Source organism: Papilio polytes, unplaced genomic scaffold (genome assembly GCF_000836215.1).
Source record: "Papilio polytes unplaced genomic scaffold, Ppol_1.0 DF823177.1, whole genome shotgun sequence".
Classification (NCBI taxonomy): domain Eukaryota; kingdom Metazoa; phylum Arthropoda; class Insecta; order Lepidoptera; family Papilionidae; genus Papilio; species Papilio polytes.
The window spans coordinates 2314805-2328985 of NW_013526027.1; the positions used below are offsets into that span (position 1 = coordinate 2314805).

Consider the following 14181-nt stretch of genomic DNA (forward strand, 5'->3'; position numbering starts at 1 on the left):
GTAGGAGAGATGATGACACAATTTTCATAATCTATAGTTATACTAAAATTAGGTAACTAGAATCATAGCGACAAAGTTTTAACTTGGACCACAATCCTGCCAGCTCAATTTTATGCCCGTACCCGATGCACGTAACCTGCCTAATAGCCGGATAATTTGCTGCGCCTAGCATCAGTTGCCACGATCTTGTATTCTGTATCGATTTATGATCTCCTGGTACTTACCGATTGACTTTGATTTATAACTTTAACAGTTTTAAGGATCACTATGTGAGTCACTTAGTGTAGATTTAGTATGGCTTACAGTAAGCGAATTTTGGGTACGATTTAATTGCTCTAGCTAAATAAGCTGGAGGGATGATAGACTGTCCATTCAATAAACATTCCGTACTTTTTTTTCAGTAAATAAACAAATGTGTAGTAACAAACTTCCTAAGAATTTCCCTCTAAAACTCCATATTTACTGCGGAATCCGCGAGTTTGAATATGCAAATAGTAAAGGCCACTTCACGAACAACCCTTCAAATGACGAGCTTTCATTCGCTGGGAAAACATTGTCTTAAATTCTATCACCAACGTGTTTTTGTTTGTGAAATATGTTGGCTAAGTTTATGTTCATAACTCGGCGATAAATAACAGAACGTTTTTTTCTATATGTAGAAATCTCATTGAGGTTATCTTGATGATGATTTTTAATCAAAAGTTAGTTTCTGTCACTCTACTCATTGATTCTTATCTACAATCTTACTATCTTACTTCCAACTAATAATATAAATACGAAAGTTTAGATGGATGGATGGTTATTTGTAAGAGTTTGTAGCCTAAACGCCTGAACGGATCTGGATGAAATTTGGCATAGATATAGATCTAAGTATGGAATAACACATTGGCAACTTACTTTTGTTTTTTTTTAATACCACGCGGACGGAGTCGCGAGCGAAAGCTAGTAGTTAATATTTTTAAATTTCACGTGGACGAAGTCGGGAGTCAATAACACTCCTGTTGATAAGCATATGGGAACACTAAAACACAGACCAATCAAGAGTATCCTTTATCTATAGTTAATACTAAATATAATTGAAACATTACATTTTTCTACAAAAATTAACTCAAAATAAAAGATTACTCGAGCATAAAACACCGAAAATTTTTCAATCTGGCCGCAAGCGAACGAGTAATCGAGTGGAGAATTTATCGAACAATGGAGCTTAACTTTCAACGCCTTAATGTAGCCCCAGCTGGCATTGAAAGAGATACATTCAGATTAATTCCCTCGAAATCGGCAAAAGAATTAGGTCTCGTATAAAGAAATAGGACAGCTATTCTTTAGTTAACGCGGTCGTGGCGGGAGAGGGGGGTAACTGTTGACGGTTAAGGAGGGTTTCGAGACAATGTACGCGTCGCATTCTTTAGAATGGAACATTGTCTTATGATAGTTTATGCATCGTAGATATGATATTCCCAATTATATTAATAGACCAAAAACATAACATTTAATTAATTATTTGTCGGAGATTAATGAAATATACAATTTATGTAAACTCATCCATAATAAAAAATAGAGTGTGAAAAAAATAATTTGAGGTACAGAATTATATTACTTCAGTATTGATTAGCGTTACCAAGAGGTTAACATGAGGTGGAACAACCCAAATGAGAATTAAATTGATATAGCCTTACAAATAAACGAAGTATAAAGTGAAACTTAGGAATATTAGTACAAATTTTGCTTATGCTCAGTTTATTCCTAAGTTTAACTTTATACCGCGTTTATTTATAAGACTGTTTGTGTAAAATAGTTATAAAAAGTACTTCAAAAAAGACCATAATAACGATTTTTCCCTTTTCTTGATCTTTTTAATAATCCCGTAGTTTATTCACTTTTTGAAGATACGGCTCAATTCATTTACGATTTGCAGCAATCTCAAAAGACAGCACACTAAAAACGACTAAAGATTTGTCGTTGACTAAAGAAAGAGGACAAGAGGCGTAATTTTTTGAATCCATTATCAACATCATTGTTAGGATACAAAAGGCGCATAACTTTGAATTGTAGGAACGAGGTTTTACTGAAAGTAACAAGCAATTCAGTTAGGTAGTTAATTCATAAAGATGTCCCTGTAAATTGTTCATTCACAGTAAACGTTATAGCGGAGTATAATATTCTTACCGCACAGGATATATGGGTATGTAGTTAGCAGATGTGCTAGAATCTTTAATCTATCTATACATATAATAAAATTGGAGTGTCTGTTTGTAACATCAAAAGTAAAATTTCAGATTTCGGATCGATGATGTATTTGCGTTGCTGATAACGAAAATCGCATTTAAAAATTCTGTCTGTCTGTCTGCAAGCTGCGTTTGTACCGCATAATCTTCGAAACGGCTGATCCGATTTTGACAGGACTTTAACTGGAGGGTACTTGACATGGATAGGCTTATTATAGGCTACTTTTTTAATTTGCTTGCTGTCAAAGCGGGAATGTGATAGATGACTTTTTTTTTAAATCCGTGCTAGCAAAGTTTGCGGGCGACAACTCGTCAATAATACCAGTTCTTACAAGCATTGGCAATTGGCATTAATGAACATCTACAATTCTCATGACTCATCATCTCCCCTGCCTTATCCTACTCGCGTAAGGTCGGCGCACCGGGTTTTCGTCCTCCAAAGCACACTATCATCCGTCATCTCAGCCATCACTCCCTTCTTGATCATGTCACCTTTCACGCAATCCATCCATCTCTTTCTAGGTCTACCCCTACCGATGTACCCCTCCACATTCATAACATCCTTCTTGTTACATGCGATTCATCCCTTCTCGTAACATGCCCATACCACTCTAACCTTTTACTCCTTATTTTCTCAACCACTGGTGCTACTCTCAAACTTCCTCTAATATACTCATTTCGTATCTTATCCCAATTCTAATCTACAATTCTCATGACTGTAATCCTATTAGACCTAGTAATACATAGCCGCTGGCGATCACGCAACGAAATCGCAACACCCTTCCTCGTCGCGCGCTGTTGCACGTCAATCAGATACAAGCCCATTGACAGGGACTCGTGCACGCGTCACGCAACAAGCGATAGCGATTTTCTAAGTCAAACGAAGAAAGGAGCCCTTCACTATTTTTTTGTTTTAAAAGTAAAGTATCATGTTAGGATAGAGAATATTACTGTGGCTATTAAAACAAATGCTGCGTTTAGTAGAACTGCTTGAAATCAGCTATTTTAAAATTTCTTCTACTCGCGATTGAGAAATTTCAGCTACTACGTAATAAGATAGAGCTACAGAATACAATATTTCTAGTATCAAGCACTTTTCTACTTCAAAAAAAAAATAAAAGTCCGAAAATGCAACTCCGCTTCCTTCTATAACTTAGAGTGGCAACGACTAGCTTTCAGTTTACATATTGCTCACGTAACCCGCATCTAATAGGCGGGTAATTTCGTGCGCTCCGGCACCGACCGGCCGGATCATGCCTCGTTATCATCTTACTCCATCGATTTATGTTAGCCTGGTATTTGCTCTTGTGGCACGTGATCAAATTCCAATTTCATACTCTAATTGTCCGCTAATATTAAACGGTTTTAACGGACGTTACTACGAGGATTTACTTATTAAATGCTAAGAAAAAAAACGGGTTGATTAAATTTGTTTAAACTATGAGAACAAGTACGTTTATCTTCATTATAGAAATACTTTGAAAGAGGTAACATTTAAATCAATCCCTTCGAAATGGATTGATAAATTAGGCGTCGGGCTTAAAGTAAGGCAGATATTCTTCATCGGGCCGTAAGGCAGGTGTGCTCTAGTCATATAATGGAGGACGTACAGAGAATCGTAAAAATTCAATCCGCGTGTCCCCGAGATGGGACACGGCCCCTGTAATTGTAATCCCTTGTATGTGCAAAATCGCACTCAATTTCACACGACCCTTAATAAATTTTCACTAAATTCGTTTCGTATTAATGGTTTAAGGTAATTCATTTTATTATTGCACGGTGTTAGGATTTTTTAATAATGATATTGTAAACATTTAGGTATTTTCTTTTGGTTTAGCCCGTTAAGGCCTGGTCACACTTAACTTGGGGTATGTCCCTAGCCCCTCAGTGGGGTCGTATAATCTATGATGTCGATGAATCTATGACTATGATGTTACTAGCGTATTTTATAATAACTTATTTTCGTACAGTTTTATTACATTAGTAGAGGTGAATAGGCGTCAACGCTGACAATGGTTTATTTACAGAGGGCATATGAGTATTCTAGTATGAACATATATGTTAGTGTTAGGCAGTGAAGAGGGTCGATGCGGAGATGCCCAAGGTCGAGCGTTAGCTAACGATTCGCGCCGCCACCTGAATAAGAAATAAACTTCTGAACATTATCCCTCCAGTATCCAGTTGCGTAACCCGTCCCCTCGAAACCTCCCGAAGACAGTATCATGGAATAAATTAAATTAGGGATACGAAGCTATTCTAGAATTGTAAAGACTTCTGGATAGGTTTAAGTTATAAAAGATATGGTTAACAGGTAAGATACTGTCTTGAACAAAATTTTAGTAGCATTTTATAACGAAAACTGAAAGCTTGTTATGCTGAAGTTTTTAAAAAAGTATACATAAATGAGTAAACTTCTGAAACAAAAGATTTTCTTTTTGGTTTCACCATCTTTCTATTTTTTTTTTCAATGATAATTTTAAAATATTACAATAATAGCTTAGCATAAACTCTATACTGTAATGTTTGCAAACAGTTATTTAGAAAAAAAAATATAAGCCAAAACTTCTCGACAAACACTTTAAGTGGCAATAAATTAGTGTTGATCTTAATTAAAAAGTCAGTTCTTAAAAGGTCGAATTAAGAACTAATAAATTATTCGGAAGTCAGCTAACGCCGGAGTCGGAAATGGGCGGTAGCGAAACAGAATGCCTAATATTTAACTCTAACCAATGGACACAAATAACCGTCTGCCCTTTGCTAACTTATCTGTTATCAGTAAGCAACAAGTTCTGGAAATAAAACCTAAAAACATTTTTTTTATGAAACTCTAGTTGTATCAAGGAATACTATTGACCTTACTATGTGGGTCAGGTTAAATATACGTTACATATAGCGTTGCTTATGTTAATTGAACGCATAAAGATCGCCTCCGTACCCAAACACGCCACCGGCTAATGGCCTGCTTTAATTTACGCCCATTGTTACGCCCTTCAATGTTACCTGATTTTAATTTCAACGTTTTATGAGAAGCGGTTCAAATATCGATAAAGGATTATTATAGGCTCATTAAATTAAGATATATTACCTCCGTGGAAATACATTTTAACTTCTAAATTGCTCTTTATGACCGACTGACCATTGCTTAAATTTGCGGTGTTTATGCAATGTCTTCATCTGTTGACGATATTTGGGCGTCTCCGGGACAAGGGCTGGCAACGGTTTTTCCTATCAAAAAATCTAAAGTAAAAATAAAAAGATGATAACATCCTTGGAATCACAACGTTTTAATGGTAACTGCCCTAGCTAGCTAACCTAGGTTCATTGGTTAAGGAAGTCCATTATGAAAACATTTTTTTTAAGGTGGTTAAAAACGTAAATCTACAATGGAAAAGCAAAGTTTTGCATTGCATCTTTTTTATTAAAGGATAAATTACGAGACAACTCTTTTGATTATACGAACGTTTAAAAAAAGACAATGAGATAGAAAAAGTACAAAGCATTCTAAAGAGAGTGAAAAAGTTTCTCGCACTAATTGCTCGTTCAAATAGAAAATGAGTTTGAATTGCTAAAACGTTGAAAAAAAGGGTTAAATACGCATCACTTACAATGGGTGCAAGTGAACGACAAGTGAACGAATGAATGGGGCGACAGGATCCAGGTCATCGTTGAGTTATATTTGTCTGCAGATGAATGGGACGAGTAATTACATTCGCCCTAAAGAGCTCTCGCGGTTCCATTCTTTTATACTCATGTCTTCGGAGTCAAATCTTTTATTAATGACCATAAATTAAACCTAAGTCCTGGACGACCAATTGTACATTTTGTATAATTTGTAAAAATCAGTTATTACAGAATGATTTAACAAAACTTTCTCAAATACGTTTAACAACTGTAATATATGGTTTAGATACTATGCATACAAAAGTAATATATCCCGACAATATTACTCCACGCCTTATTGCGGGGTCCAAATAAATGATATCGTGTTTGTCCGGCCTCAACACAACGAATGGGTACCATAATCTTGTACTTAACCGAGATTAACATCAGTAAAGAGATTCGCTCCGAGATTGGGATAAAACAAAATAAACGGGAAACATCAGGATACATATTGACAAAAAATAGGTATCTACTAAAAAAAAAATTATACTAATGGCCATTTTCCCAGATACATTTAATAATTCGTTACTGTTTTATGGTTCGATAAATTCTTAAAATGCGTTTCCGAACTACGTAACTTCAGTTTTACTCGTTTAAAGTTAAGTTTAACCTAACACTAATGAATCACTTGGTAACGATAAAATAAATAGGAACTTCAGAAACCAAACATAAAAAATATAACAATGCTTGACAGCTGTCAGCTGTCAGGGTAATTAGGAATGTGACGTACCAAATCATAGATCGGATTACCCAATTATCGTGTAAATTGAAATAATATATTTAATCATACTAATATAATAAAAGCGAAAGTTTAGATGGATGGATGGATGGATGTTTGTTAGAGTTGGTAGCCTAAACAGCGGATAGTCTGGAAGGACAACACATAGGCTACTTACTTTTGTGTTTTTTTTTTAATTCCACGCGGACTAAGTGACGGGCGAAAGCTAGTATTACCATAAATTTAATAATAATGAATAAGATTAACAAAATATATTGTCACATCACTAGCTACGCTACATTAGGCGCCAAATGAAAACGCCGCGATGGCTACCCCCCTTCCTCAACCCCTCAGAAACTAGGTCGCAGCGAGACTACAAATACATTACTGAAATAAGACGAACAGCCCTCATAATTAACGTAACACAACACTAAGACACCACTAAACTTCTACGGAATACTCTATTTAATCATTCTCAAATTAAATTACAAGGCGAAAGTTTCACTGCCGTACTAGAAATGTTTAAGGGATAACCTTTAGTGTACACTTAGGGTTCTATAACATCAAACATTAAGATATCTCTAAGGGATCCTTCAAATCACCATCAAACGACTTTGAGTAAGCCAGCAAGCTAATTCTCATTTTGTTTCAACTAACGAAGTTTGTATAGTCAAGTCAAACCATACTCGTACATTTGCTACTCTGTACTTAACAAACGCATCTCAAGTAATGCTATCTCCTTTCACTGTACTGTTAAAGCGCACACCTTTAACTAAACAATCGCACAACGGTTGTGCGATTGTCGATTATTTCGGAGCCAATTCAACTGTTTAGTTTCACAACTGAAAGTCGAGTAGTGTGCGCACCTCTATAGAAACTCATAGGCAGAAAGCGAGTAGTTTAGTCAAAGTTTTACGTGATTAAGTATTTTATGTTACTTCTAAAAGATAGAAGTAAATTAAAATAAGACAATAACGTCAAGTTGCAGACGGTATGTGCATTAAGACAAGCCTGAACGTAGTGAGATGGCGTGCCTAGACAATGATACATATTACAAAACAGATAAAAACTGACTTTGCAGTCTTTAAAGAAGAAAAATTACTTCGCCATATATACCTTTAGTTTAAAAATCGAGGAATAAATAAAATTTTTAATTAAAAAAACAAAACCTACTTCCGAACAAAATACACTAAAAAGTAACGAAATAGTTCCTTGAAAATATTAATCCCCCCTTATTGTAGCTGTTATGTCTATGGACAATCGAAATATTTAAAATGAGTATTGCAATGCCGGATTGGGTCCTCGCTCCGCTATAAATGCTGGATGCTTCTAATTGAAGTACCCAGCGCTGATCTTCCGCGAAAACCCTTGGGATCATCCACACGTCAGCATTCAGTCAAAATTCGCGAGCGACTGCTAATATAGTAAATTGCGCATGACCGAGTACAAGGATAAGAGTGTTCGTTTAACAAATCTAATCCTCTTTGACGCTGTCGTGTCTGCGATGAATAAAGCAAGACAACCACAGCGGAGCGGTGCCGGGGGCGCGTCGTGCGAAAACATTTACCTAAGTGCACCACTCTACACGTTAAATACGATGTTCACGCCATGGAATTGTGTTACATTATTGAACAATGTTAAATTAGAAACTTTCATATCTTACTAATCTCACTAATGTTATAAAAGTGAAAGTGTAGATGGATAGATGAACGCATTTCATGAAGTTATCAAACCAATAACACTAATGAATAGTTAAATGTTGCTGGGAAACCGACCACTAATGTTTGTTATATTACTTAAACAAATGATTAAGTTCACATAATTAAACATCTACTCATAATTCTATCAATACATGTAACAAAATTGGAGTGTCTGTTTGTAACATCTAAAGAAATGTTTCAGATTTCGGGAAGATGATCTATTTGCGATGCTAACAACGAAAAAAGCATTTAAGATTTTTTCATCTGTCTATCTGTCTGTCTGTCTGCCCGCAAGCCGCGTTTGTTCCGGGTAATCTCCGAAACGGCTGGGCCGATTTCGTCCGGACTTTCACTGAAGGGTAACTGACATAGACGGGCATATTATAGGCTACTTTTTATCTTAATATAGCGTGGACGAAGTCGGGGGCAACAGATTACAAAACAAAATGGGATAAATGTGTCACAGAAATCTTTCATTTCAAAGTAACTAAGTATTAAGTTCACAAGTCATTGGGTCGATAGCATCGGCATGGCCGGATATAGTCGAGGCTCATTGTACTCCTGCCGGGCGACGGACGGCGCAACGACACGGAAACTGCGTTGATACATCGCGTTGATAAACATAAATCCTGCCTTTAAGACAAAACGACTTAAACTAGTTACACACGAAGGTTGAACAGTAAGTCAGTAGGACAATACAGTACTGTCTCGGCAAATGTGTTCAACAATACTGTACAGTCATACTATTCTAGTCTTCAACCTTATACAAATATCAAGTTTATACTATTTGGGGTGAAGTAGCAAGACTCTTAACCTTAAATATTCACCGAGAAAATGCAACTGACGAATTACCAATTCTTTAAGCAAATAAATAAATATATTAGTGTTATTAAATTAATGAACATTCTATGTATCAATTTATTCGTCAGTATGAAAGGAAATTATGTTATTCTTTTTGAGATATGAGCCATAAAGGCTCATATCTCAAAAAGAACGCGAGACGGCGAAATATTGGAAAGCCGTGACGTCATAAACATTAACGTAAAAAATGATTCCATTATACATTCTGTTCGGCTCCATTTCATATTGATATCTTGAATATGAAAAGTCTGACATTAGAAGGAAAGATTAAATAACTTTGAACTGGTATTACGAAAATAAAAAATATGTATTGTAATACGTATAAGTCTTTAAAAAAGAGATGTATCTAAAAATGCAATTAATAAGTTAACATTCCTCTCTTTTAAAAAACCTATTTTTTAAGAAATAGGCGACCAACAGAGCAATCAATTATGTTTCATATCTACAATTGACACGATTATAAGGTCCCTACTTTCAACAATACATTCCAACTATATTGCTTTCAGTTTGGATGTAAAAAAACAAACACCCATACATGTACACGCGACCTAAATTCACAAAGAGACTCCGCTGCAATGTCAACTCAATTAAAATAGATTCCGATTTCCAATTACTTGAAGCGCAGTTCTGTGTGGAGAAAATAATAACCTTTTCGCCGTTGATTGCTCTGCATATCTGTAACTACTGACTTGCTGTCCCAGTGACGTCAGCGTTTTAATAATAAAAAATAAGTAAATTTTTATTTTTGTAAATAATCCAACTAATCTCTAGTCTTGTCCTAAGACAGGGGTGGGAAACCAATGCACTCGTGTCTTTAAGAACACGCGCGACAACATTTTGAGTATGACATAACAAATTTCGTTTTACACTACAAAAAAAATTAAAAAAAAAAGTATGAAGTAGATATATGAAAGCAAGCCCAAAGTTCTCTACGGAATGCACCTAATAATAAGTATTAAACATTTTATTAGAAGAAATGTCAAGTTGATAGTAAAAGTTCACCATACTCGTCGTGATGCTCATGCCCTTAACAGATTATTGGACGTTCAAACACAGATTGACTGTCATATTGGTAACGTAAAAGGGTTTGACAAAGGTTTGACAGTGCGACTTTTATATGTGGTTAGGTATATTGCATTTGCAAAACATTTCACACTTTTCGACGCTTATAGAATTATGAAAAGACAAACAAATAAAGAGTGACAAGATAAATTTATGAATCCAAACCAGTTCATTTCATAATATAATATAAAATGAGTTGAAGGCATATTTGCTGTACATAGGCCACTTTATTTTCTTTACTTTACATTTTATTTTAATTACGTACATTTATCAAGACATTAACAAAAGTTATATTTAGCAAATGAATCGAATAATATCCGTGTAGTTTCAAAATCGTAATACATTAGCGTAATAATTCATAACTCATATTTATCTATAGGAAGCAGCAAACAGAGGATTTTGCTTTCCTAATGCTCTGATATATGTTCGAAAACCGATGACAATATTTGCCGCTTGCAAACATTACATGTAGAGCCACTTTACCGTTTGTTTCGCATACACAAAACATTACATTACATTTGTTATAATTCGTTTCATATTACATCGATATATTTTGTTGTATAACTTTAACGCTGATCTTATGATTTACGAGAGATTATGAAACTAAGTTCTGAATATGTTAAACCTTTATATTTTAGGTTCAAAGATATTTATTCTCATAAAAAAATCTATATTTTTACTTCTATAAATTGCAACATTAGCGTATAGCTTTAATCTCGTAAGCGTTAATAATTGGGAAACATTACGAATAACAGATGACGACTTAACACGCAGGTCCAGGTATAACTTCTAGAGGTAAATAGAATTTCAAAATTGAAAACATTATAACGTCAAAAATGACGTTATAGTGTCTTCGTTGTTTGCCGTCTTTTTGTGTATTGGTAGAGGAAGAAAACATTTATTCAAACAGCCTAATGCTGGGTTTCTGAAGTTTCCACTTATTTTGTCATTACCTAGCGATTCATTAATTTTCGGTTGACCTATGTTTAATGAAGTTATCAGACACTAACGAATCGTTAAAAGTATTTAGGAAACCGGCCATAAATGACACCTAGATGAATTAAGATGGAGTTCCATTAACATAGTATTATTTTACAATCTTTATAGTGGTATTCGAAAGGTAATATTTTTTCCAATATTATGAAGATTCTTAGACATATATTCGTACTCAACAAAATAATAAAACCTTCAGCTTACCACCCCGTCTCCCACTCTAACCTACTAATTTCGTAACTTTACGACTTCAAAGGAGCCGTAAACTAGTCTTAATTTCTAAGTCACTTTATTTATACGATTTAATCCTTAGGTTTTATTTAAAACCTTTATGGACTTTTAAACATGATAATATTTGCAGAAATTAGTTGATATTAAAGTTATAAATTGTACAGTCATTGAACTAGTCGAATTGTTAAATCGATTTGTCATTCGGTTTTCTTCAAGCAGAATTATTCATAACATAAAATGAGTTTATATATTTATTTAGCCCTTTTGTTCCAGTAACTGGACCCCATTCAGTGTATAGGCCTCCTCTAACTTTTTCCATATCTTTTCCTTGTTTCATCCATTCTTTGCCCGCTTGTACTAAATACTATGAATACATAAAATAAATATTAACAACTTTATTTTGATAAGTATTTAATACAAATGCGAAATAACTTCTAGAAGTAATCCTAATCTCAACTTTGGAAGTAATCGGATATAAGCTGAGTTCGCAGATTTTAAGATACATATAAAGGGAACATAAATTTAATTAAGCAAATTTACGAACATCAACCAATAAAACGTAATGGTGACTACACAAATCTAATTTTCATTAAATTAACTTGAAGTATAAATAAGAAATTTAATTAAGCTAACCTTTGACAATTTGACATTAATTAAAAGTACAAAAAAGTTCAGAGAGTTTGATACGTTTCTTTAATACGAATAGTGTTTATAAAATAAAAATGATTGGAAGATGTCGACTTACTCGTATACTGTCCCTGTAATAAATATTTATTTGTAAGCGTTTCAAGTATCGACAGAAAATTAACAAGCAATGATTCTTCAGTCTCTTCACTTCCGTCGTTTTGTTTCCGATCATTCAAAGGGTTATTGGAGGCATAGCGATGTTTCGGCTCAAACGAAGATTTTATTGAAATTGTTGTAAATGGAATTTTTTGAAACGGTAATTTTATATATCCATCTTTTTGAATAACAAAAACACTACCCAGAATCTACTCGTTAACTAAATGTTACAATTACGATAAAATCTTTTTGTTAATTCCTCACAGTCACACAGTGGAATAAATAAATAGAAAAAAAATATAGGAGGAGCGTACAAACAGTACTAATTTAGTTAATTATGTCGACTTTATTAACTTACCTATGTTTTCAACTATCTAATATTATAACAAGCATATATACCTGTTGCATACGCCGGCTCGAGGTCATCTTCATCATCAGTGTGATGTCGACTGGAGGCGTGCGAGTGCGCATGGTGCGGCACGCCGACGTGCACCGGCTGTATGGGTTGCTCGTAGTGTTTGTGATGGTCGACATAAACTCGATGATGGTGCGGACACGGTGTCGGCGGCAGATAGTCGGCCAGCGTACCCCCTCGAGTCAGCGTCGACCCCGCGCTCAGTGTACCTCCGCCCGAACACGACGCTAACGCACTACGCACTGAACCCAAATCCAGCGACGGTCTCCGCGACAACTCTCCGAAACTTTCACCGAATAGCGCACTAGCGGGCACCGCGTGTCTCACTTCGTGCTGGTGATGCGAGTGCCCTCCGTTAGATGACGAGTGAGGCGACGCGGAATGATCGCGGCTGTCGCGCGACGTCGACGCGGTGTGTATGATACTTTCGTCGTGCGTCTCCAGCACCTCTCGGGCCGTCGGTGGGTTGGGATGAGAGTGCACCACCGAGGTCCCCGCGCGACGTGGACTACGACCGCGATCGGGCATCACCGAGGACGCTGACCAGTAACCCCACGCCATTTTCTATTACACTTATTGCTTTTAAATTACACGTTAGAAGTGCCGAAAGAAGGCTGACGTATCAGACGTAGGCTGCAAAGATTGATGGGATTATAAATATGGATAGAGAGGTGACGGATTGATCGCACGAATGTGTGTGGCGCGAGTGAAGGGATTTGAAATTGGTATTATTATGCAACCCTAAATCTCCTTTGACATTAACCAGGTATAATTTATGGTGCAGAGGTATTTTTTTTTCGTAATTATAAGCTTACAAGCTACAAATAAAGATCAAAATCGTTATTTTATCGATTGTGAGATAATCGAATTTACTTCAAATATAGTTACAACACTGAAAGAACTCGTACAAAAGGAGTAGTATTACCGTATCGCAAACTTCCATCCGACTACCAACTAATTCCCCAAGTTTACGACGTCGGAGACGCTTTAAAGTACTTAAAGATTTATTACTAGCGACGTACTGCGTAGGAGACTTTTAATATTAAAATCGCCTTAATGTTTAAAATAAGGGATATAATACGCGTATATAGTATAATGACTTACCAAAATATGGATAATAATAAATTTTGGAACGAGGGAGTAAAATCCTTTAAAAAACTAAAATGGTTCTTTTGAGGTGTATTAATTTTTGATAGTTTTTGAACAAAAGAAACTAGTACGTTTTAGTTTAAATGTGAAAAGTGTTAGTATAATGCGCTAGATATTTTCATTTAGTATGATAATACCGAAGAACGGTAACATTCGTCGGCTACCTAATTATTTTGGTTACCTTTGTTTCTGAACTTTTTCAACGATTTGAAACAAATGTGGTTTTCTACAGCACAAATATTATATGCAAATTCCGTAATTGCCGTATCCGCAAATGCCGTAATTCTTACGGATTACGTTAATATGAAATCTATTTTCTATTTGGAATGACTGAAATAAAACTTTAAAATAGGAGCTTTTTTATAAGAAAAGAGGGCAAAC

General features: G+C 35.4%; 1 protein-coding gene across 5 annotated transcripts in view; it reads right to left on the bottom strand.

Moving 5' to 3' along the window:
* Window positions 1-14181, bottom strand: part of LOC106105187 (atypical protein kinase C) — a 122147-nt gene that overhangs the window by 60006 nt on the left and 47960 nt on the right. The window contains exon 1 of one of the 5 annotated variants that reach the window (XM_013285446.1): window positions 12636-13700. The exons of the other annotated variants lie outside the window; for them this stretch is intronic. Within the exon in view, the coding sequence (XP_013140900.1) occupies window positions 12636-13212 (577 nt within the window). The 5' untranslated portion in view covers window positions 13213-13700. Of the gene's footprint in view, window positions 1-12635; window positions 13701-14181 lie in introns of those variants that run through there. 5 annotated transcript variants of the gene reach the window in all.